This window comes from Narcine bancroftii, chromosome 14, assembly GCF_036971445.1.
Source record: "Narcine bancroftii isolate sNarBan1 chromosome 14, sNarBan1.hap1, whole genome shotgun sequence".
NCBI classification, from domain to species: Eukaryota; Metazoa; Chordata; class Chondrichthyes; order Torpediniformes; family Narcinidae; genus Narcine; species Narcine bancroftii.
In genome coordinates, this window is record NC_091482.1 from 2,305,367 (window position 1) to 2,327,854 (window position 22,488).

The 22,488-nt window shown below is 51.6% G+C and overlaps 1 protein-coding gene across 1 annotated transcript in view; it reads left to right on the plus strand.

Moving 5' to 3' along the window:
- LOC138749452 (bridge-like lipid transfer protein family member 2) overlaps positions 1-22,488 on the plus strand; it is a 65,057-nt gene that overhangs the window by 8,492 nt on the left and 34,077 nt on the right. The window contains 16 exon segments of the mRNA XM_069910795.1: positions 938-1,091; positions 1,209-1,327; positions 2,078-2,138; positions 3,260-3,485; positions 5,109-5,229; positions 5,851-5,963; positions 7,409-7,476; positions 9,031-9,164; positions 9,744-9,862; positions 11,350-11,504; positions 12,660-12,945; positions 13,494-13,699; positions 17,073-18,081; positions 18,605-18,796; positions 20,847-21,049; positions 21,249-21,367. Of these exon segments, the coding sequence (XP_069766896.1) occupies positions 938-1,091; positions 1,209-1,327; positions 2,078-2,138; positions 3,260-3,485; positions 5,109-5,229; positions 5,851-5,963; positions 7,409-7,476; positions 9,031-9,164; positions 9,744-9,862; positions 11,350-11,504; positions 12,660-12,945; positions 13,494-13,699; positions 17,073-18,081; positions 18,605-18,796; positions 20,847-21,049; positions 21,249-21,367 (3,285 nt within the window).

The window sequence follows — 22,488 nt, forward strand, 5'->3', positions numbered from 1 at the left end:
CTCTTACTGAGTTCGAATCCACTGCTCCCTGTAAAGTTCTCCCCGTGTCCGCATGAGGGTTTCCTCGGGTGCTCCATTTTCCTCTAACATCCCAAAGACCGGGTTCGTAGGATAATTGGTCACATGGGTGTATTTGGGGAGCTGGGCATGTTAGCCGATTGGGCTTGTTATTCTTCTGTCAGGCCTGAACCACTGGTTAGATTTCTTTGCCTCCTGTGCATGCTGTGGGACCTGCTGAGTTTGTCCTGCATTGTTGTGTATTTACTACAATCAGATTCAGTCAGCCACGATCATGTTGGATGACACACGAGGGGTCCGAAGTTAGCCTAACATTTGTCATTGCTGCCGTCCCTTGTACGTGGGTTCAAGGTTCCTATATTTTCATATACAGTAATAATACATTAAAATTATAATATACGTGATATACTTGAAATTTTGCCTGCCATAAGGGAAAGAAAGAGTTGATGTGAGCATTGCCCAACACTCCTATAAGAAAAGAAGCAAAAGAGCCCCTTCAGAGACACCATGTCCGTGGATTCGCCTCCAGCGCTTCCACAACCTTTTCAGCTGCACAGACTCCTCCTCGATCCATCGGCAACCCGAGCTCCAGATCCAAACCACTGTCACGTTCAGGAAGCTTCAACACCAGGGGCCCTTCTTGCCCTCAGCCCTCTCTTGATTCCCGGCCCTGATACCTGATTCCCACGAGCTAGTTTCCTGCTGCCCTTGCAGATCCCCTGACCACAAGTCGCCTGCAGCCTGTGTTGGTCTTTCAGCCACTGAGCCCCTGGCTGGTCCGCTGCTGTGGTCACTGTCCTGTAGAGTCGTCTCCTCTGCTTCTTTTTTTCAATAATGGGGGGGGGCAGGGGGGTGGTGTTCTTCCTGTTTCTGGTGCCCTGTGCTGGGTCAGTCCTCACTGCGGTCTTCCTGGTTGCAGTCACTACCTCGGTGTGTGCATTGGAGAGATCCGTTTCCAGGCGGACGTACAAGGTGCTGGCCGTGGTCACGAAATGCCTACTGTCATTCCCAGGGAAAGGTCGAGAAAGCAGCAGTGGGTCTTCCAACCCTCGGTGCTACGGATGCTGTCGCAGGTGGGTGAGCTGGCTGTGCTGGGAATGGCGGGGGGGCCCGGGGAGGTGGGAAGGCTCCTGAGTGCTGTGAGAAGTCCGGGGTCTACTCCGTGTAAAGGCAACCCTCTCTGTCTGCAGTTGTGCTCTGTCCACATCCACTCGATGAATGTGATGGTCCTGAATGCTGTAATCCACGAGTCCCTGTGTCACATGGCCGCCTCTGACTGCGCCCTGGTCTTCAGCTGTAACAGTAACAGGTGAGCTACAGGTCGGGTGGGGGGGGGGGGGCGGGTGGAGGTTGGACTGCCTCTCTCCTGGGGCTCACCTCACCCAGATCAGTCCATGGAAGGCATCCTCTATCCCTGCATTGGATGGGGGCGAAAGTGGCAGAGGGGAGGAAGGGAGTAGAGGGTACTTGGGGAAAGCAGGCAGACCTCCAGCTTAAACAAGGTTACCCCATCTCTGACCACTTCATCAACCTTGTGAAACAGGTCTGCACCCATGGGTGGTACATCATGTACACCTGTGTACGTATCTCTGCACTCACAGGTGGGCAGGTTCTCTGCTCCGCTATGTATATCTGCACCCATGGGTGGGAGCATTAGCTTCACCTGTGTGCGGACCTCTTACACCTCTGCATTCCCATCTACTCCCCCTCGATTCTATCCTCCCCCACAACAGGCTTCATCTACAGTGGACTAGTAACCACATGTCTACCCGCATGTCTCTCTGAGCCCCCAGGGTAGATTCCATGTCTCTCTGAGCCCCCAGGGTAGATTCCATGTCTCTCTGAGCCCCCGGGGTAGATTCCATGTCTCTCTGAGCCCCCGGGGTAGATTCCATGCAGTCAGCATTACAAGTCAGGTCGCTGGAGCTGCAAGGCAGCTGCACTACCTGCTGCACTACTGTCCTGAGCACCCAGTCACCTGAAAAAGTTGAGGAGGGGAAGGGAAACCATTATCTGTACAGGAAGTTTGTGATGAGTGAGCAATTGACCTGTTTTTCAGCATCAAGTGTGAAGGCCGAATCAGGACACTCAACAGTAAGGTGATAAAGAGCAGTCAGCTGGTGAGTCCCCTTCCCCGGAGATCAGCAGGGAGCTGCAACACCCCTCCCTCCCTCCCTCATTCCTCCCTCCCTCATTCCTCCCTCCCTCATTCCTCCCTCCCTCATTCCTCCCTCCCTCATTCCTCCCTCCCTCATTCCTCCCTCCCTCATTCCTCCCTCCCTCATTCCTCCCTCCCTCATTCCTCCCTCCCTCCCTCGTCCCTCCCTGCCCCTCGTCCCTCCCTGCCCCTCGTCCCTCCCTGCCCCTCGTCCCTCCCTGCCCCTCGTCCCTCCCTGCCCCTCGTCCCTTTCTCGTTTCTCCCTCCCTCCCTCCCTCCCTCTCTCGTTTCTCCCTCCCTCCCTCCCTCTCTCGTTTCTCCCTCCTCCCTCTCTCCTCTTATTCCTTCTCCACTCATTCCTCCCTCCATTTCCATCCCTCCTTCCCATTCCATCCCTCCTTTCACTTCATCCTTTGTTCCTCCTGCCCTCTCTCCATCCCTCCCTCTCTCCACTCATTCCTCCCTCCCTCACACTCCATCTCTCCCTCCACCCTCCATTGTCCCAGGGTTGTAGACATGTACAGTTTGATGAAGTGGAGCCTGGAATGGCCAGCTTTACTGGTTGTGCCTCTGGGTGGGGCAGAGGCATGGAGCATCTGGGGGGAGTGTGGGTTGGTAGGGGAGGTGAAGATGGTCTAGGAAGAGATGTTCCCAGGAAGAGAGGGTCTGGGGTAGCGAGAGAGGGTCTGGGGTGGGGGGAGAAGGTCTAGGGTGGGGGGGGAGAAGGTTTGGGGTGGGGGGAGAAGGTCTGGGGTGGGGGGAGAAGGTCTGGGGTGGGGGGAGAGGGTCTGGTGGGAGAGAGGTTCTGGGTCAAGTGAGGGTCTGGGATAGTGCGGAGCGGGGATCTGAGAGTGCCCTGTGACTACATGATTTCCCCTGGGTGCTCCAGTTTCCTCTCATGACCCTAAAGAGGTTAAATGACCCCCATTGTAGGTGGGTGCTGAAACAAATCCAAGGGAATGGAAGGGCATTGAGAGACGATGAAGTGCAGGGACATAGGGAGAATGGGCTCCAGGCTAGATCTGATGGGCTGAGTGGTCTTCGGTAATTTTAAAGGCCATGCCTCTGGTTGTTTGTCGGCAGGAGAACTTCTGTCTGGCAAACATGTTGCTGAGCCTGGTGCTGTCTGTGGACATCAGCCTGCCCGGCCTGAAGGCTCTCAGCTCCGAACTGACCATCAACACTCTGCAGACCGAGCTCCACGAAGGATTCTTCACTTCCTCCATCCTGCGCAAGATTCTGTCGCAGCCCCAGATGTCACAGGACGAGGACAACGTGCTTCAGGAAAACTCCAGCACAGGCGCGGAAGGTGAGGGAGACTGCAGCCCTGACGTTGTAGCAACGGAGGAGGGGTGGGTGGGGGAGCAGTTTAAGCAGCACCGTTGACTGAGGTGCCCAAACCTGGGTCTTTGATTTCAATTGTAGTTTTACATCGAGCATCAGAGGGTCAGGGACACAGGGAGGGACGGGGTGGGGGGGAAATACTGAAGGTTATATACAGGATGCAAAGTGATAGATGGAGTTCAATCTGGATAAGTCAAACAGAAGGCTGAGTACAGGGTTAGTCAGTTACTTAACAGTGTGGAAGAACAGAGGGACCTTGGGGGGGGTCTAAAGCCATTCACCTCTCAAGGTCACCGCGCATATTAATAGGATAGTTAAGAAGGCCTATGGGATGCTGGGCCTCATCAATAGGGGGATTGAGTCCAGGAGTTAAGAGATCATGTTGCAACTCTACAAACCTCTGATGAGACCTCACATAGAGTATTGTGTTCAGTTCTGGTCACCTCATTACAGGAAGGATGTGGAAGCTGTGGAGGGGGCAGAGGAGATTTACCAGGATGTTGCCTGAATTGGGAAACAAGTCTTATGAAGCAAGGTTAGCAGAGCTGGGACTTTTCTCTTTGGAGTGAAGAAGGATGAGAGGAGACTAAAGGGGTCTACAAAAGAGGCATAGATAAAGTGGACAGCCAGTGCCTTTCTCCCCAGGGAAGGAACAGCAAACATTAGTTGACGTGTGTACAAAGAGAAGGGAGGGAAGTTTAGGGGAGACATTAGGGGTAAGTGTTTTCACACAGAGAGATGTGGGGGTCTGGAATGCCTTGCCAGGGGTGGTGGTGGAGGCTGGAACATTAGGGGATTTAAGAGACTCTTAGACAGACACATGGATGGAAGAAAAATGGAAGAAAGAGTTATGGAGTAGGAAGGGTTTAGTATTTCTTTAGGAATATATAGGTAGGCACAACATCGAGGGCCGAAGGGCCTGAACTGTGCTGTAATGTTCTATGTTCTGAGTAATTGCCTCTTGTGACACTCACATAATTCAATATGGAACAGGCCCTTTGGCCCAGAATATCTGTGCTGACCATGATGCAAATTAAACTAATCCCCTGTGCCTCCAATTGGTCCACATCCCTTTGTTCCCTGTCTATTGAAAAATGTGTCCATCCAAATGTCTCATAGATCAGATCAGATAATATTTATTGACACGTAATAAAACAGATTGCACAAAATTGGCTTGAGACAGTGTGGCCCCTTCCCTGGATGCATTACCAGCCATTTTCAATTTTTTTTTGGCTATGGGCCCCTTAGGACTTTGGTCAAAGTTGATGGGACCCCTTCTCTGTGAAGCAGAAAGTTTTGATTTCTTTGTACTCTCCAACCGACTAGATTAAAAAAAAAAGAAAAATATTTATTTATGTTACATGAGGTTAAAGTAAAAGGCTTTTATTTAAATGTGCTGTGGCCCCCAGGTGTTCGTAGAACTCCCCCCCCCCCCCCCCCACCCCACCGTTGAGAAAGGCTGATCCACTCACAGTAAACAGGAGCCCTTGGACGCACCTAATACATTTAGTTCCATCTCAGCCTCTGACACTCTGTCCCAGTCATGACTGACATAGTTTACTGCTTTCCTTCCTGCACTATTTTACAGAAGATTCCCGAGACGTTGGTGCTGTTCCTTACAGACCTACGTGGATGGAAAGCCTCCCACAGTCCATATCTGTGCAGATGGAGAACACCAGCATCACACTGTCCTTAAACAGCCAGCAGAGGTATGGACACACTTCCCACTGCAGAATGTTCACAGGACTGACAGATTTCCATCTCGGACTTCCTGCTGCTGCAACGCTGTGGAAAATGTAGTCAGTGCACGCAGGCAGTCCCAGATTCTGGGCAGACAGCTCAATGGCTCAGGACTCCTCTCTCCCACAGTCTGGGGCTCCCTCACTGCTCCTCCCACAGTGCAGAGCTCCCTCAACACCCCTCCCACAATGCAGAGCTCCCTGACCACCCCTCACAGTGCAGAGCTCCCTCATCAACCCTCCCACAGTGCGGAGATCCCTCGCTGCCCCTCCCACAGTGGGGAGTTCCCTCCCTCACCACCCCTCCCACAGCACAGAGCTCCCTCACTGCCCCTCCTACAGCCACAGAGCTCCCTCACCTTTCCTCCCACAGCATAGAGCTCTCTCACCGCCACTTCCACAGCCTGGGGCTCCTTCAATGTTATACAAGGGCGTCTGACATTGGCCACACATTGAGTGATTGGCTCCCAGAGGTTCCAAGGACCTGCCCCTGGCAGCACCCATGATGGACGTGGGACATCCCAGGGAGCCCTGATGGCACAGTATCCCTGTGAGCACCCACTCCTAATCTCTGGTATTCTCATTCCCCAGACACCTGCAGTGGAGCCTGAAGTCACTGCATTTCCACTACCAGCTGGGTGAGGTTGACCAGACTGTACCTCACCTCGTGCTGCCACCCACTGACATCAGGCTGACTCTTGAAGGTAAACATCATCGCAGAGGCTGCTCAGTGCTGTGTTAAAGTGGTACCTTGTCACAAAACACAGGATGCTGTTAGTACAGCGCTGTTACAGTGCCAACGGCCCAGGTTCGATCCAGCGCTGTCTGTAAGGGTTTGTACATTCTTCCCATGTCTACGTGGGCTTCCTCCGGGGGGCTTCAGCTTCCTCCATAACGTACAGGGTTTGTAGGTTAAGTGGGATATTTGTGGGCCAGAAGGGCCTGTTACTGTGCTGTCATCATTATTCAGGTGCCTTGCTGATCAGCGTGGGCGATCATGTCTCTCCATTCGTCACGACCTCTGACCCTCCGAATTGTAGTTGTTGCTTCCCCTGTTCTCCTTCGGTGAAGGCTCCGTGGTCGATGCTGATTTCATGATGATAAAAGGGGTTTCCTGTTGCCTTCTTCATTTGCAGAGTCCATCTGCAATCCATGGCATCACATAACCCTGACTGGGAGGCTAAATGAGTCCTACACCTTGCCCAAGGGTGACCAGTAGTCTATCGGATGGAAGGAGCGCTTTACACCTCCTTTTGCTGATCAACTGCACAGCACTGACACCAACACTGTGTTGTATGTCTATATAAACATAGGAGCATTTGGAGGCCACTTGGCCCTTCTATTCTCTCCCACTGTCCACTATGATATTCGGTGATCTATGATGGCCTCGTCTCTGGTTCCAGTTCACCATACTATCAGTTTCTCAATTATATCTAACAGGCTATTTCGGCCCATGAGTCCGTGCTACCCAATTGCACCCAATTAACATATCCTCGGTACATTTTGAAAGGTGGGAGAAAACCGGAGCCCCCAGGGGAACCCACGTAGACATGGGGTGAACGAACAAACTCCTTACAGACAGTGTGGGTCCTGATCACTGGCAATGTAACAGCATTACGCTAACCACTACACTAACTGTGCGACCCAAACACCCGACAAACACCATAGGGTTTTGGAAGGTGGAAGAAAACTCAGAGATTTATCCATTTCCCCTTAACTATATCCCGTGACCCAGCCTCCCCCACCCTAGGGGGTGCTGGGAGGAGAGAATTCCAGAGATTCACTCTTGTCTCAGTTTTTAACGACCAAACCCTAAACCTGTAGCTATACAAATATCCCACACCTCTCATGTCTGCCTGCCTTTGCTTATACCTGACAAGGGGCCCAGGTTACACTTGCTTCGTGTAGATGCTGTGTGACCTGCTGAGTTTCTCCAACACATTGGTGCACTTGACCCCAGTGTCTGGAGGCTCCCTCCAATACCTCCTCTGCCATGCAACCTTGGGATCTGACATGTTTGAACAAGGTTAACCCTCCTTCTCCTAAACGGTAAGGAATCACAGCCTTGACTGCCCTGCTCCTCATTGAAGGCTTTGTCAGGGCTGGTGCTGTGCTGTGCTGTTGACTGTTGGTTTGTTCCCCTGCTCAGATGGCTTGCTCCTGTCCCAGAGTCGTCAGCGGATTGTGACCCTGGCCAAGCTCAGCAGCTCCCTGGAGGTGAGTCATGCACTGGATCCCCCTCAGTGCTGTTGCCCCTGGTGACTGCAGGCACCTGTCTTCCTCTTCTCAACTCCAAAGGACTGTCAGAGCTTTCTCGTGACCACTCCAAAGACACCTTTACAGGAGTGCAGCCAAGCCAAGCTCGTCCTTGTGAGGTATCAGTGCAAGTGGACAAAAGGCAGTGAGGCAGAGTGGCTTTAAAGTGTTCATCTCTTGCCACGCTCCCTTCACACCTTTCCTCTTGACACCGGCTGTCCCCCCTCAGAGTCTTTCTCTTCCCCTTGTACTCCCTGACACACTGGGTTCCTGCAGGAGTTCAGATTCCCGTAATCACCCATGCCTCTGGTTTTAATGTAAGAGGGAGTACGAGGGGTGGAAAAATGAAAGGCTAAGGGGGGATCCTTGAGCTTGTAGCCCAGCTTGGCTACCAGTGGTCATGTGATTAACACTGGCGGAGAGGTATAATATACAGAGCTCGGGGTGGGGGGTGGGTGGTTGGAGAATTGAGCTGGAGATGTTGGTGTCGGAGATAACAGCCTTCAGGTGCACCCAGTGGGTGGGCAACAGCTGCACCTGTAAAATTGGGTAACAGGTTCATTGGTGGGTGGGCAATATGTGCACCCAGTGAGAGGGTACAGCCTTCAGGGTAATCCCGGTGGGTGCACACAACCTTCGGGGGATCCTGGTGGGTGCACATAGCCTTTGGGGGATCCCGGTGGGTGCACACAGCCTTTGGGGGATTCCAGTGGATACACACAGCCTTCAGGGGACCATGGTGGGTGAGTATGTCCTTCAGAGGCTCCCAGTGAGTGAGTACAGCCTTCAGGGGTTCCCGACGGTGATCGGTTCAGTCGCAGCCAGTTATCAGCTGGGGTGAGTACCCAATTTGTGTCTCCCTTGTTCTCCAAAGGCCCCAGTGGGAATTGGGAAGGGCAGCACCAGGTACACGAGACTCACGCTACTGCTGTTTGTCCCCCCCGCTTCGGCCGAGAAGTACACCCATTCATTGGAGCTGGCAGGGGATTGGCTACCCGGTGGCCGAACAAATGATCTGCTGGAGGAACTTGGTAGTTTGAGCAGTGTCAGTGAGAGGTAGATAAAGAAATGTAAATGATTGGGTTTGAGCCCTTCACCCAGACTGAGAGTGGAGGGAAGGTGGCCAGGATAACAAAGGCTGGGAGGGGAGAAGTGGGACGGGGGTCAGTGAACCTGGGAGGGGTGAAGTATGATGGACAGAGAGAGTTGGTTGGCAGGTCAGATAGGAGAGAGACGAGAGAAACTGAGTTTCTACTTCGACTATGGTCACTACAGACTTTTGTTTTAACTACAAAGGGGTCCAATAGAAAATGTTCACGTTGCTCTGGCCACCTCGACTCAACACTCTCAGCCTTGATGAAGTGTTCCAGCTGATTTGTCGATCGTCTGCTTTCTCCCGCTGAGTTACTCCAGCAGAGTGTATGTGGCTCCGGAGTATCCTCGCTGGGCTATCATTCACACCAATGTGACCTGCTGTGTGAGGGGCTGACCATCATTCCCATGTTCCGATTTCAGATCACGGCCCTGGATATTTCTGCAGCAGTTACCATCCAGACGTGCATCGCTCACTACCGGCACTCCGAGTTCTCACACTGGCACGCCTTGTTGCCAAACACCCAAGGACGGCCAAAGGCTGCGAGGGGAAGGAGGTCTGGCTCAACCGGAATTTCTTCGCTGATCAGTGACACCACAGTCTGTCCCAGTTCCTGTCACTGTATCCCCACTGAGATGCATCCTCCCCACACCCTCCCTCAGTGACAGCCCACCCTGTCCTAGCCCCATCACTATGTTCTGGTTGAGGTGAATCTCCTCCCACATCCACCCTCAATGACTCCTCCTCCCCCTTCAACGCCCCATGTCACTATTCCCACTGTCAATGACTATCCTCACTGACGTTAATCCCCCTCCCTCATACTGTCCTTTTCTTCCAGCGCCCTGTCACTGACTATCCCTATGGATGTTAATACTCCCTCCATCACCATCCCTCAGTGACCCCCCTCCTCCCAGCTCCCTGACACTGATTGTATCCCTACGGATGTTAATACCCCCTCCATCACCGTCCCTCAGTGACCCCCCCTCCTCCCAGCGCCCTGACACTGACTGTATCCACTCTGACGTTAATCCCCCTCACCTTTGTCACTGGGCTGAACATGCCTCTACCCTGCTGAGATCTGCCCCATTGCGATGGATGGTATGGGGCTCATCTAACTCCTGTTTTATTTAATCAGGCTTCTGCCTCAGCTGAAGATTCCCGTCACCCTCACCTGCTCACTGACGAACGTGAGTGGCTCCCTCCAGTTCCTCGAGACACCTGCCTTCGCACTCGGTGTCAGCTCCGTCACTGCAGGTAAATATTATCCCTCAACACAGTCTGCTGCAGCATCCATTAATCTTCACCTTGTTGTCCCTTTTCCACCCACCACTGCTTCCCAGCCCCCTGCCCCAGGTTGGGACCATCCATTGAGTCCTTACTGTGATGTGAATCGTGTCTTATTTTTCCAACAGCAGCTGCCTTTGTCACATTGTGTACGGGGCATTTGCTCTCTGTGGGAGTGGAGGATCTGGTCTGTCAGACCTGCTGGGCATGTCCTCCTCTGAACTTTATGACTTTGCCCTCCCAGCTCCCTTTCACACATTGACCATAAGACATCGGAGTAGAAATAGACTATTCAGTCCATTGAGTCTGCCCTGTTATTCAATCAGGAGCTGATCCATTTTTCCCTCCCAGCCTTCTCCCCATAACCTTTGATGCCCTGGCTATTCAAGAACCTATCAATGTCTGCCTTAAATACACCAGTCAAGGACGTATGGTCACCCTAGCCATATCCTAACAGAGATATCCCCTCCACCTTAGTACTCCCTGCCCCCCCCACCCACCCACCCACAGCTTCACAACCTTCTTTTGCCTCCCTCTGGTTGTCGGCAGGGGGCTTTGACCTGAAATGCTCTGTTCATGTCCCCACACTGGCAGCCTGACAGCTGAGCTCTTCAGCATTTCCTGTTCATGTTGCAAATTTATTTCAGAGTTTTATTTTCCTCTCTATTGAACGTAGAGCACTTCAGCACAGTTCAGGCCCCTCGGCTCTTAATGTTGTGCCGACCCATATTCTACCAAAAAAAACCTGACCCCCCCCCCCCCCCCCACCTTTTAACCCTCTATTTTTCTTTCATACGTGTTCCTATCTAAGAGTCTCTTAAATGCCCCTAATGTTCCAGTCTCCGCCACCATCTCTGGCTCTTACCCCTGACGTCTCCCCTAAACTTCCTTCCCCTCTCCTTCAACAGACATCCTCTGGTGTTTGCTGATCCTGCCTGGGAGACAGGTACTGGCTATCTACCCTATCTCTGCCTATCAGAATCTTGTAGACCTCGATCAAGTCTCTCATCCTTCTATGCTCCAAAATGAAAAAACCCAGCTCTGCTAACCTTGCCTCATTAGACTTGTTTTCCAATCCAGCCAACATCCTGGTAAATCTCCTCTGCACCCTCTCCACAGCTTCCCCATCCTTCCTGTAATGAGGTGACCAGCACTGAACACAATACTCTGTGTGGTCTCACCAGAGATTTGTAGAGTTGCAACATGATCTCTCGACTCCTGAACTCAATCCCCGACTTATGAAGCCCAACATCCCATAGGCCAGTGATGGCTTTTAGTGATTCAAAACACTTTTAAAATGAAGTAAACGTTTTCAAGACTCGGGGATGTGGAGAGAGCTGGCAGCAGAATGTTGAGCTGACTGGTTTACTGTATTGAGTTGGAGGTAGTAGGAGAGAGGCACTCTCCATAGGTCGAGTGGGCTTCCTGTCATTAGCCACACCTCTTTGTGTCCACAGACACCCAATACCTGAAGGCATACTGGCGCAGTAACCTGGCCGTGAAGCACCTCTGGTGGCGAGCAGGCGAGGGGTCACAGGTGCTGAGAGTCCCCCATCCAGCCAACACCCACGTGTGGGGAGATGTTCTTGTGGTGGACATGGTGAATATGCAGGTAAGACGGAGGATTGGAGAGTGATGGGGTATGGCCCTCTGTGGGATTGAAGTCCTGTTTGGAGTGTGATCTAGTGCGAATTGGATGTGATCCCCATTGACTGGGGAGCAAGAGGCTGTGACTCTGTGTGGATACGTTGATCAAGGAGTGTTTGGGTAAAATCCACTGTGACTATTGTGCATGGTTCTGGTTACCCAGCTATAGGATGGGTGTCATTGAGCTGCAAGGGATGCAGAAAAGAACACCAGAATGTTATGGAACTGGAGGGCTTGAGTCATTCGAGCCAACTGGACAGGCTGTGGTGTTGAAGGGTGAGGGATGACCTTCCCTGATGGGCATAGATAAGTTCCTTGGAGTTCACTTAACTAGTGACCTCACTTGTCAGGAAAGACAACAGCGACTGCACTTCCTGAGATGACTGAAGCGGGCAAGGCTACCACCCACCATCATGTCAACCTTCTATCGGAATGTTCTGGCCAGCTGCATCACAGTTGCTGCAGAGAAATGGAGCAGAGGTCAATCCACAGGACCATAAGAGTGGCATAGAGGATCAGTGGAGTCTCCCACTCCCACCACCCCCCCCACCCCAACCATAACCCTCTCTCTGCCCCCCTCCTCCCCCCCCAGGATCCTACCAGGATCATTGATTGAAGAGGGTGCATTGAGGACCCCCTCCACCACGCACACATCATCTTTCAGCTGCTCCCGTTGGGGAAGAGGATCAGAGCCAGCACCTCCAGGCTGAGGAACAGCTCCTTCCCACAGGCAGTGCAATGCTGTTACAGTGCCAGAGTCTTTTCAAATCCAGCGCTGTTTGTAAGGAGTTTGTAAGTTCTCCCCATGTTTGTGTGCATTTCCTCTGGGTACTCTGGTTCCTCCCACCCTTCAAAAATGTACTGGGGAGTTGTAGGTTAATTGGGTGTAATTGGGCAGCATGGACTCAACAAGTTACTGTTCTGTATGTCTAAATAAATATTTTTAAAAATGGCAGGCAGGATGGAGTTGGGCTGAAGGGCCTGCACTCATGCAGTGTGACTGAAGTTGTTCACTAGAACTGCCCAAGTCAGTCTCTGTGCCCAATGTGAGTGACTGTGAGCTGTGCCATTGGTGTGGGTAGGTGTGCCCAGTCACTTACTCTCCCATCTCTGCCCCCAGGGGAGTTACAGCCAGGCCCAGTCCTTCAGTGGCGTACCCAGCAGGACTCTCAGCCTGGACGGCACAGTGAGTGAGTTCCAGGTGGAGGTCTCCGAGACGGCTGTCGAGTGTCTGTCCAAAGTGTTGTCTCTGGCACGGGCAGGTCCAGAGGAGCATTTGGCAGAGATCATGAAACCTGATCCTGTGGGTCTGGACTTGGATTTCAGCAGTGGCCCTGAAGTCCACCTCTCCAACGTTGATGTGAAGCTGGAAGACGTCACCCTCTTCTTTCTCTCCAGGACAGCAGGTAGGTTTTAGTAGCTCCTTGCTCCTTCCCATTCCTGCCCCTCAAGCACTTTTGGCACTGACTTAGATCTTTGGTGATATGTGCGACGCCCGTAATTACCCTCCTCCGTCCTGCATTAAAGTGGATGATGGTGGAAATCTGAAATATCAGTAGAAGGTGTTGGAAATTCTTGGCAGGTTGGGCAGTATGCGTGGGGAGAGAAGGAGGGAGAACGTCTCAGTTTCAGCATCGGAGTTCCTCCTATTGGACGCTGCCAGACCGGCTGAGTTCCTCTTGGCATTTCTTTGTTTTGACTCGAGTCACATGGTCGACAGACTTTTGTGTTTCATTTCTCTCAGCATTAATTCTGCTTCTCTCTCCATGCAGGCTTCCTGACCCGCAGAGCCTGCCATCTTCTGTTTTGGTGGACAGGGAAGAGGGGTGGAGGGAGCCGGAGAGGGTAGAAGGGCAGATGGAGCCTGGTTGGGGGCGAACAGACAGAGCTGCTGGGAGGGGGAAAGCCCTTGTCAGACAAGCGACCCGTGAAAATTGCTGTGTTTATTTGATAGGTGCCAGCAGTCTGCAGATGAAATCCTTATCCGTTATTAACAGCACCAACACCTTAACTAGTAAGGTGGAGAGTTTGGCACTGGCCGTGGAGAAGGACATAAAGAGCAGCACCGAGCTCCGACCCAATGGGAAAAATGTCTCCAACCACCTCCTCACTGCACCCCAATTGGCCGCAGCTTTCTACAGGCATGAATGGTCCTTCAAGGTGAGTTGGCTGGATGTGAGCATTGACCAGCCTCTGTCCAAAGCTGGTTTCTCTTCACTCTCTTTGGCTTGGCTTCGCGGACAAAGACTTATGGAGGGGTAAATGTCCGCGTCTGCTGCAGGCTCGTCGCTGGCTGACAAGTCCGATGCGGGACAGGCAGGCACGGTTGCAGGGGAAAATGGGTGGGTTGGGGTTGGGTGTTGGGTTTTTCCTCCTTTGCCTTTTGTCAGTGAGGTGGGCTCTGCGGTCTTCTTCCAAGGAGATGGCTGCCCGCCGAACTGGGAGGCACCAAGATGTGCGGTTGGAGGCAAGATCAGCCCACTGGTGGTGGTCAATGGGGCAGGCACCAAGAGATTTCTTTAGGCAGTCCTTGTACCTCTTCTTTGGTGCACCTCTGTCACGGTGGCCAGTGGAGAGCTCGCCATAGAACACGATCTTATATGTTATATTAGATCGTGTTCCCAAAGCTGGTTTAGTGCAGGGGGAAACTCAGTGCCCATGGGAAGCAACAGTCAGTCGACATTTTGGGCAAAAAAACAGTTCATCGGAGATAGCAAGAACTTGGTGGTCACCTGAATAAAGGGGAGGGGGCAGGTGAAAGGTCCTGGGCCGAAACTTCGACTGTGTTGCTTCCTGCGGATGCTGCCTGCCCTGCTGAGTCCCTCTGGCACTCTGTGTGTTGCTCCAGTCTTCCAGCATCTGCGCACCCTGTCCTTCCCTCAGCTGCTTTAAAGCCGGCTTCCTCTCGAGTTCCCTTGGCATTTCTGTGTGATTTTACTACAATCAAAGCAACTGCTGAGTTTCGTCTTTCACTCTTCAGATATAACCTGTTGACGTGATCAGGTAGAGAAAAACGGTCTGATTTATCACTTATCTATTGATCTCTCTTGTCTTATTTACATGGGTTCAGTTGTGCAATGATTTGAGGATCCTGGAGTGGAATTCCTTTTTCACTTAAGACCTAGGGAATAATTTCAGACCCAATTTACATTAAACTACACACCAGGCTCGTTCATCAAGGTTAGATTTCTATAACTAAGTGAGCCCCGAACAAGGTCCAAGGCTCCTGCTTGTACATCATGCACACCTGCATATCTCTGCCAGACACCCTTGATTAGTGGTTCACAGCTACCTCATGCTGCAGGCCTTTCCTTCATTGGTCATGAGCACCTCCGCATAGATCAGCTCAGTGGATAATCAGCATATGGTGCCATCAGGTCCCTTGCAACCATTATTCACATATTGAGATTAGTTAAGCCATCAGCAGGTCGTTAGGTTGTGAACACCTTTAGACGTGTCCCAATTGTTCTTCACACAGTTCCTCACTGGAACTGTTACTATTTCAAAAATACAGCATTGTAACAGGCCCTTGCGGCCCACTGTCGAAATACATCCGTGTAACCCATTAACCTACAAATCCCATACATTTTTGAATGGTGGGAGGAGACCAGAGCACCCGGAGAAAACCCATGCAGATGTGGGGAAAACGTACAAGCTCCTTACAGCGGCAGATTCGAACCGGATCTCTGGCGCTGTAATTGCATTGTGGTAACCGCTACACTAACTGTGCCACCCATTTGAATTTTTTTGGAGACCCCTTCTTGGTAATGGTGCTTTTCGTGAGGTTAGTTCTTCCTGGGAATGTGGAAGCTTTGGTGTGTATCCTTGTGTCCTTGCTAGACTCCTCACTGTTGATTGCTTTTGGGGTTATCACCCAAGACAGAGTGGTACTCAGTTACTGGAGCCGTGGCCTCACAGTTCCAAAGGCTTCCGGTTTGATCCTGACCTCCAGCAGTGTCTGTGTGGAGTCCACACGTTCACCCTGTGATCTTCACAAAACATAAGCAATGAATTGAAACATAATTATCTCTGTTGATACCATTAAACCCTTTGGGGTGGGGGTGGGGGGGGCAACCATTCCTGGTGACCCTCCAAACTGCCCATGAGCACTGAGTGCTCCTTCTCCAAGGATTCATGGGCGATAGGTTTCCTCAGGAGAGGGGCAGGCAGTCAGCCCAAGATGAATCCTCAACTGCCCACTGTCTGGACTCCTGAATGACCATCTTGGCCAGGCCCAGTACCAGACCGACGACCGGCCCTCCCTCCTCCGTACAGGGAGCCCAACGATCAGGAGCATGAGGGGGGAATGCAGCCAGAATTTGAGGAACAATCCCTTCAAACCCACAAGCAGGAGCTGCACCCTCACACACTCCATGTCCCCGTAAAACACTGTCTCAACCAAGCTGCTGAAGTGACATGTGGCTGGTGAGTCCGTGAGTCGACTCAGCTCATGACGAGACCCACCAACTTCGCATTTTGTTGGCAAATCACGGATTGGCCTCCATTTTCACACTCACTGTTACGGCCGGGGTGCCATCGCTCCCCACCATTGCCCTCTGTGCATTCTCCAGCTGTGATAGTTTGAGACATCTCATGACCACATTCTCGTTTTCCAGTGATTTTCAGTAGTCGTGTTTGACATATTTATGATAAACAAGCAAACTAGACCACTATATAAAACAATAGTCGGAGAAGGTCTAACTGAGGCAGAAGGGAGTTAATGGATGCAAAGGAAGGGGCTAACTAAGGTGGAGGGGCTCACCGAGGCAGAGGGGGCTAACTGAGGGCGGAGGAACCTAACCAAGGTGGGGGGGGGCTAACCGAGGTGGGGGGGGTTAATGGTTGCAAAGGGAGGGGGCTAACTGAGGCGGAGGGCCTCACCGAGGCAGAGGGGCACACCAAGACAGAGGGGCCTAACTGAGGTGGGGGGCCTACCGAGACCAGGGGGTCTAACCAAGGCAGAGGGGGGTGGGATTAACCTTGTTGAAGTCTAACTAGGGTGGAGGGGATCAACTGAGGTGGGGAGGGCTGACCGAGGTTGGGGTGGGTTAATCAAGGCAGAGGGGACTAATGTACGCGGAGGGGGGATTTAACAGAGGAGGAGGGGGGCTAACCGAGATGGTGGGGTTGACCGAGGCAGAGGGGGTGTGGGTGAACTGAGGTGGAGTGGGGGGACTAACCAAGACAAAGTGAGCTAACTGAGGTGGATGGGCTAACTGGCAGAAGCTCACCAAGGTGGGGGGGTTTAACCGAGGATGGGCGGGGGTGGGGCTAACTGTGGTGGATGCTCATCAGGATGGAGGGGGCCAACCAAGGATGGGAGGGGGACTAAACGAGGTGGATGACTTGGTTGACATGGATGAGGGCAGTTTCCCTTCATTATAACCCTGACATTGTGTTCACATTCCTGGAGCTGTATTTGTACACAGTGCTGTGAGGGGTGAGGAAGCTCTGCTGGAGGCTCCCTCCTCATCTGGGGCTCTGGGAGGGTGTGTATCATGGACGTGCATCTAACTCTTCCACTTTCTTTCAGCTGAGTTCCCTGCAGGACATAAGTGTGCAGTGGGACCCAGCAGGCCACATGTACCTGTACCATCACCTCCAGGAAGCCATGGGCCTGCAGCAAAGCCTGAGGACAAGGCTGCCAGTGACCAGAGGCAGCGCGGGCTCTGAGGGCAGGAGGTCCCTTGACCTGGAGCTGGAACTGAAGGCCCTGAGGGTCACGGCGCACGTGGCACTGGACCATGTGGTGGAGCTGCGGGCAGAGAAGGCAGTGGGCAGGAGAGGTGGCAAGGAGTGGCAGCTGCAGGCCTCCCAGCTGGTACTGGCCTTCGATGGGCACGACATCTTCTCCTCCACGGAGGCCGACCTGAGGCTGGCCAGCGAGCATGCTGTGCCGGGCTCTGCCAACCGGATCTTGTCCATCCAGGTGACCAGCCTCAATGTCCAGTTCCCCTTCCGCTACAACTTCTCCAGCGCCTTTGACCAGTGCGTGACGGTAGGGAAGTGGCTGAAGGCACTGCACGGCTCAGTCCGGGCCCTTGCAGACCCCAGCCCTGCCCCGCTGCTACCCCCTGACCTGCATGTCTATGTCGGCCACTACTCTTTCGTCTTCCTGGACAGCGTCTTCGAGGTGAAGCTGCAGGACAACTATGAGCTGATGAAGGACGAGAGCAAGGAGAGCGCCAAGCGACTGCAGCTGCTGGATGCTCGGGTGACTGCTCTGCGCAAGCAGCATGGCGAGCTGCTGCCTGCCCGCAAGATCGAGGAGCTGTACGCCTCTCTGGAGCAGACCAACATCAATATGTATGTGCAGAGGTCGCAGAGGCTCTACGCCAACACCCCCATGCGCAAGGCACTCCTCACCTGGCTGGTGAACGGCCTGGAGCTCACAGCTGCAGCCCAGCCCTCCACTCATGGATCCTCCCGGGTCCAGGAGGAAATGCGTAGGCTGGACCCCTCCAGCCCCTTTCCCCAGGATGGTCTGAGGTTGAACATCCACTGGTGTCGGCTGCTGACCTTTCAGGCCAAAGCTTTTCTCGGTGAGTTGAGACGAGAGGGATATTGGTTGCTTGCCCCTGGCTTCTCTCTCTCCCATCCCAACTCCCTTCTTTACCCCTGTCCTCTTTCCCAGCCCACATACAGTCTCCATCTTTCTCCTCCCTCTGGATGCTCATTTGCCCCTTCAGTCTGAATGAGGGAGTAATAGGTTATAGAATCAGAAGTTGGCCATTCAGCCCATCCTGCACACTCTACAATACCATCACGGCTGAAAATTTAGCCACATCCAACTCCCTTTAGAAAGTATCTAACAATCTTATCTCAACAACATTCTATGGCAGGGAGTTCACAGCTCTCTGAGTGAAGATGTTTCTCCCCTTCTCAGTCCAAAATGATTTCCCTCTTCTCCTGAGATGGCGACCTCTTGTTCTGGATATCCCCAGCGTCTAGGACATCCCACATCGAGCTTGTCTGGTCAAGTCATGACTCTACAGCTCAGTGAGGTTGGGGTTTGGGTGGTGACAGAAGGCCAGCATGTTACTAACCAAGTGTTTCCGCCTGCAGTACGCATCCGCGACTATCCTCGGTACCTTTTTGAAATAAGAGACTGGAAGCTCACGGGAAAGCTGGTTGGGGGCGAGGAGGACGGACACCCCCGTGCACGGCGGAAGGCCAAGGTTCCCCTGGGGACTCCTTGGGGAGACGTTGTCATCGAGAGGGACATGCCTCCCTTGAAGTGGTATCATGATTTTGAGTGTAAGTGCACAACTCTAGATCCATCGTCGATGAAGGGTGTAACACCAGGGGTTTTCCCCTGCAATAACTGAATATTTATAGAATCTTTTGCATTTATTGTCTTATTTCTCTTGTGCAGTAAAACCCTGGTATCCCACACCTACAGAGATTGGTAGATGCTAGATAAGTGTATTTTCTGGTTGCTTGAGTCTTACTCTTACAATGTCTATCTAAATCATCTGCATTAAAAGTAAACCGTTTAAAAAAAACTGTACTGAAATTTCACTGTACAAACTTCACTTCATGAATATATAAACCTTAAACCATTTTACTTTATTTAAAAACATTTAACCATCACTGCATCTGCAGGTTTCTCCCCCTCCACGGAGCCTCTTGAAAGACGAGCAATAACATTATAGCTAATTAACCCCCCCCCCCCCTCAAGTTTACAGATAAAGCCTCTGACTGGGGGTGACTCTTACTAAGCAGGGGTAAGGAGATATTTTAAGACAGTCACCCCAACGGCGAACAGCATCAACCAGCTCTTCATACTGGGCAACGCCGTTGTTGTTTCACACAACTTTATTCCAACTGCTGCTACAACCAAAGCCTGACCAAGACAGAATAACAGCAGAATCCCCATTATCCTGCACCTATGGGGATCGTGGATGTTGAATATGCAAATTTTCCAGTCGACTGAGGCACCCTGTTACTCTGTCACCTGCATTAAGAATACACCGTTCAAAAGACAGGGCAAAATGTAAAGTAATTTGAAAAAAATCAGTATTATAATCTTTAATAAAATGAGGTTCACTTTAATCAGGTAATTCCTGTAACTTACAAAATTTAAATTTGAACCCCACTGTAAAAGCGTGGCACTAACCACTACACTAACCATGTCGCCATCATAATTAACCCCGGCCCACAGGTTTACAGATAAAGTCTAAGAATATACCTAATACAAATAATTGTACTAGGCAGGGACAGGGAGACACTTTGGGAGAGACGCCTAAGCAGCGAGAGGCACCGGCTGGCTCCTCATCCTGGACGCCATTTTATTCAAACAGCTGCAGCTTGACTGGGGCTTCGCTGGCCAAATGTTTGCTCCCATCTTCACCAAATGGTTGTGTGTTGTTTTGGAGAACATTTATTTTTACAATTTTAAACTTATTTAAATTGAATTTGTTTTAAATTTGTATTTATTTATTTCATCGTGGTTTTTTTGTGCTGGTTGTTTAGGTTTCAGGTTAATTGAATTCCAGATAATTGGAATCCTGCTGTATTTTATTCTTATTTATTTTAATTTTATAAAATTTTATTTTCCTCCAGTTTTTTGCTGGTTGCTTGAGGCTGCCGCTTCCTTGAATTCCAGATACCAGCGATTTTACTGCATGTTAATTTAGAACCATTGAACATGAACGGCATGGAAACAGGCTGTTTCAGCCCTTCAAGTCTGTGCTGAGCCATTTTTTTCTGCCTAGTCCCACTGATCTGTGCCCAGTCCATAGTCCTCCATACCCCTCCCATTCATAGAGCTGTCCAAATTCTTCTTAAATGTTAAAATTGAGCTCACATCTCCACTTCAGCTGAAAGTTCGTTCCACTCTCTGTGTGAAGTTCTCCCTCATGTTCCCACTAAGCTTTTCCCCTTTCACTCTTAACCCGTGTCCTCTGGTTTGTATCTTACCTACCCTCAGTGGACAAAAAGCGACCCACATTTACGCTATCTATGCCCCTCATAATTTTAAACACCTCGATCAAATCTCCCCTCATTCTTCTATGCTCCAGAGAATAAAGTCCTAACCTGTTTAACCTTTCCCTGCAACTCAGTTCCAAAAGTCTGGGCAAGATCCTAATAAATCTTCTCTGCCCTCTCTCTATCTTATTGAGATCTTTCCGGTAGTGTTTTTTATGTACCTATGTGACTGCAGCAAGTGAGAATTTTGGTGCATCTGTACATTATACCCATGGCAATGATCTTGTTCATTGCTTCATTCATTCAGGCACAGGCAGGTTTGGGGTCCTGCAGCCTCTTGATCAGCAGGTTCACCATGTCCCTCTGTTCCCCTCAGGCCATATCTCCCTCTTCACCATCGTCTGGGGGCCTTGCTGGGACCCAGCTTGGACACTGATTGGGCAGGCCATCGACCTCCTCACCAAGCCCACGGTGGATCCAAGCCCTCCCCTCACATGGTGGGACAAGAGCAGGCTGCTCTTCCATGGAAGCTGGAGGATGGATATCGAGCAGGCCAACCTGCACCAACTCGCCACCGAGGTATGGGGGGGAGGGTGGGGTTGTGTGGGAGAGGGGAAGGCCCAGGGAGATGGTGGCTCTGGGAAGATCGGGACAGAGGGAGGATATGGGTGGTTGGGTGGTGAGGGGAGGCTTTAAGCTGGACTGGGCTGGTGGGGCCAGGCTCAAAGTGGGTAGCAAACAAGATGGCACATTGACAGCTGATTTCTGTCATCCACAGGATCCATACAACACTACAGAGAACATGCACTGGGAGTGGAGCAAGTTGCAATTCAACTGGACGAACTGCAATTTCAGCTTTGTGGGAGATCTCGACGTGAATGTGCGGACTGCATCAAAGTATGACACTCACTTCCTCCCTCTCTCCCTCCCTCCAGCACCATCATTCCCATCACTCTCTCCCTGTCTCTTTGCTCCCTATCCCTTCCTCCCTCCCTCCCTCCCCACCCCCATCCATTTCTTCCCTAAGAGGAGTAGTAATGAGGGAAATCCAAACTGTGAGAGGGGTTGTACTGAGGGGGAATCACACTGGGGGAGGGGCAGTAATGAGGGAGCGTCATACTGTAGGAGGGGTGGTGCAGGTCACTATGCGGGAAGAAGGGGAAAGATAAATGATTTAAATGGCAGAAATAGGATTTAGATTGAAAAGAGGTTTTGTGTGTGAATACTCGGGCAGACTTCTTGTTCAGAAGAAATCTGCTTGTGAGTAAAACTGCTGATTCCAACTTCATCGTTCCAACAATTAGCCGGCAGTTTGCCAGGGTGGATTTACTCCACCGTGGAACTACTAGCTTTCATCTAATTTGCTTGTTAAAAGCTTAACTTCGGTGACTCCATCGCCAGCTCATCACTGATTAGGTCAGTTGGGAATGACTTTTCGACAGTGTCTCGAAGGTCTGGGAGCCTCGGCCTCACCTTCGAGGAGTTCAGGAGGCTTCGGCGGATCACCAGGGAGCCAGTTTGTGAAGCATCCGGGGATCTCTGTTCATCACTCTGCTATCTAATCGTCCAGTTAAAGGACTCATATCTCAGACTCTCGGTTTGACATGGGCAATGCTGGATGGTGTGTTCTGCGGAGGACTGAGTTAGCACGACGTCTACCAACATGAGACGTGTTCTCTCCTGTTGTGGACGATTGTTTTACACAGTGGTCTAGTTTGTTTTTTTGTTCATGTGCCAGACCATCTTCCGAAAGACCTGGCCCTACAGGAGTCGTGCTGGCTCAGCAACTGGACAGTAACAACCCATTCAGCCCATGAACCCATGATGCTCAATTACACCCTATTAATCTACAACCCCAGTACGCTTTTAGGTGGGAGGAAACCAGGGAAAACCCACGCAAACACAGGGAGAACGTACAAACTCCTTACAGACAGCATGAGATTCAAACCCTGGTCCCAATCGTTGGCGCTGTAACAGCATTGCACTAACTACTTTGGGAACTGTGCCATCCTTGTAAC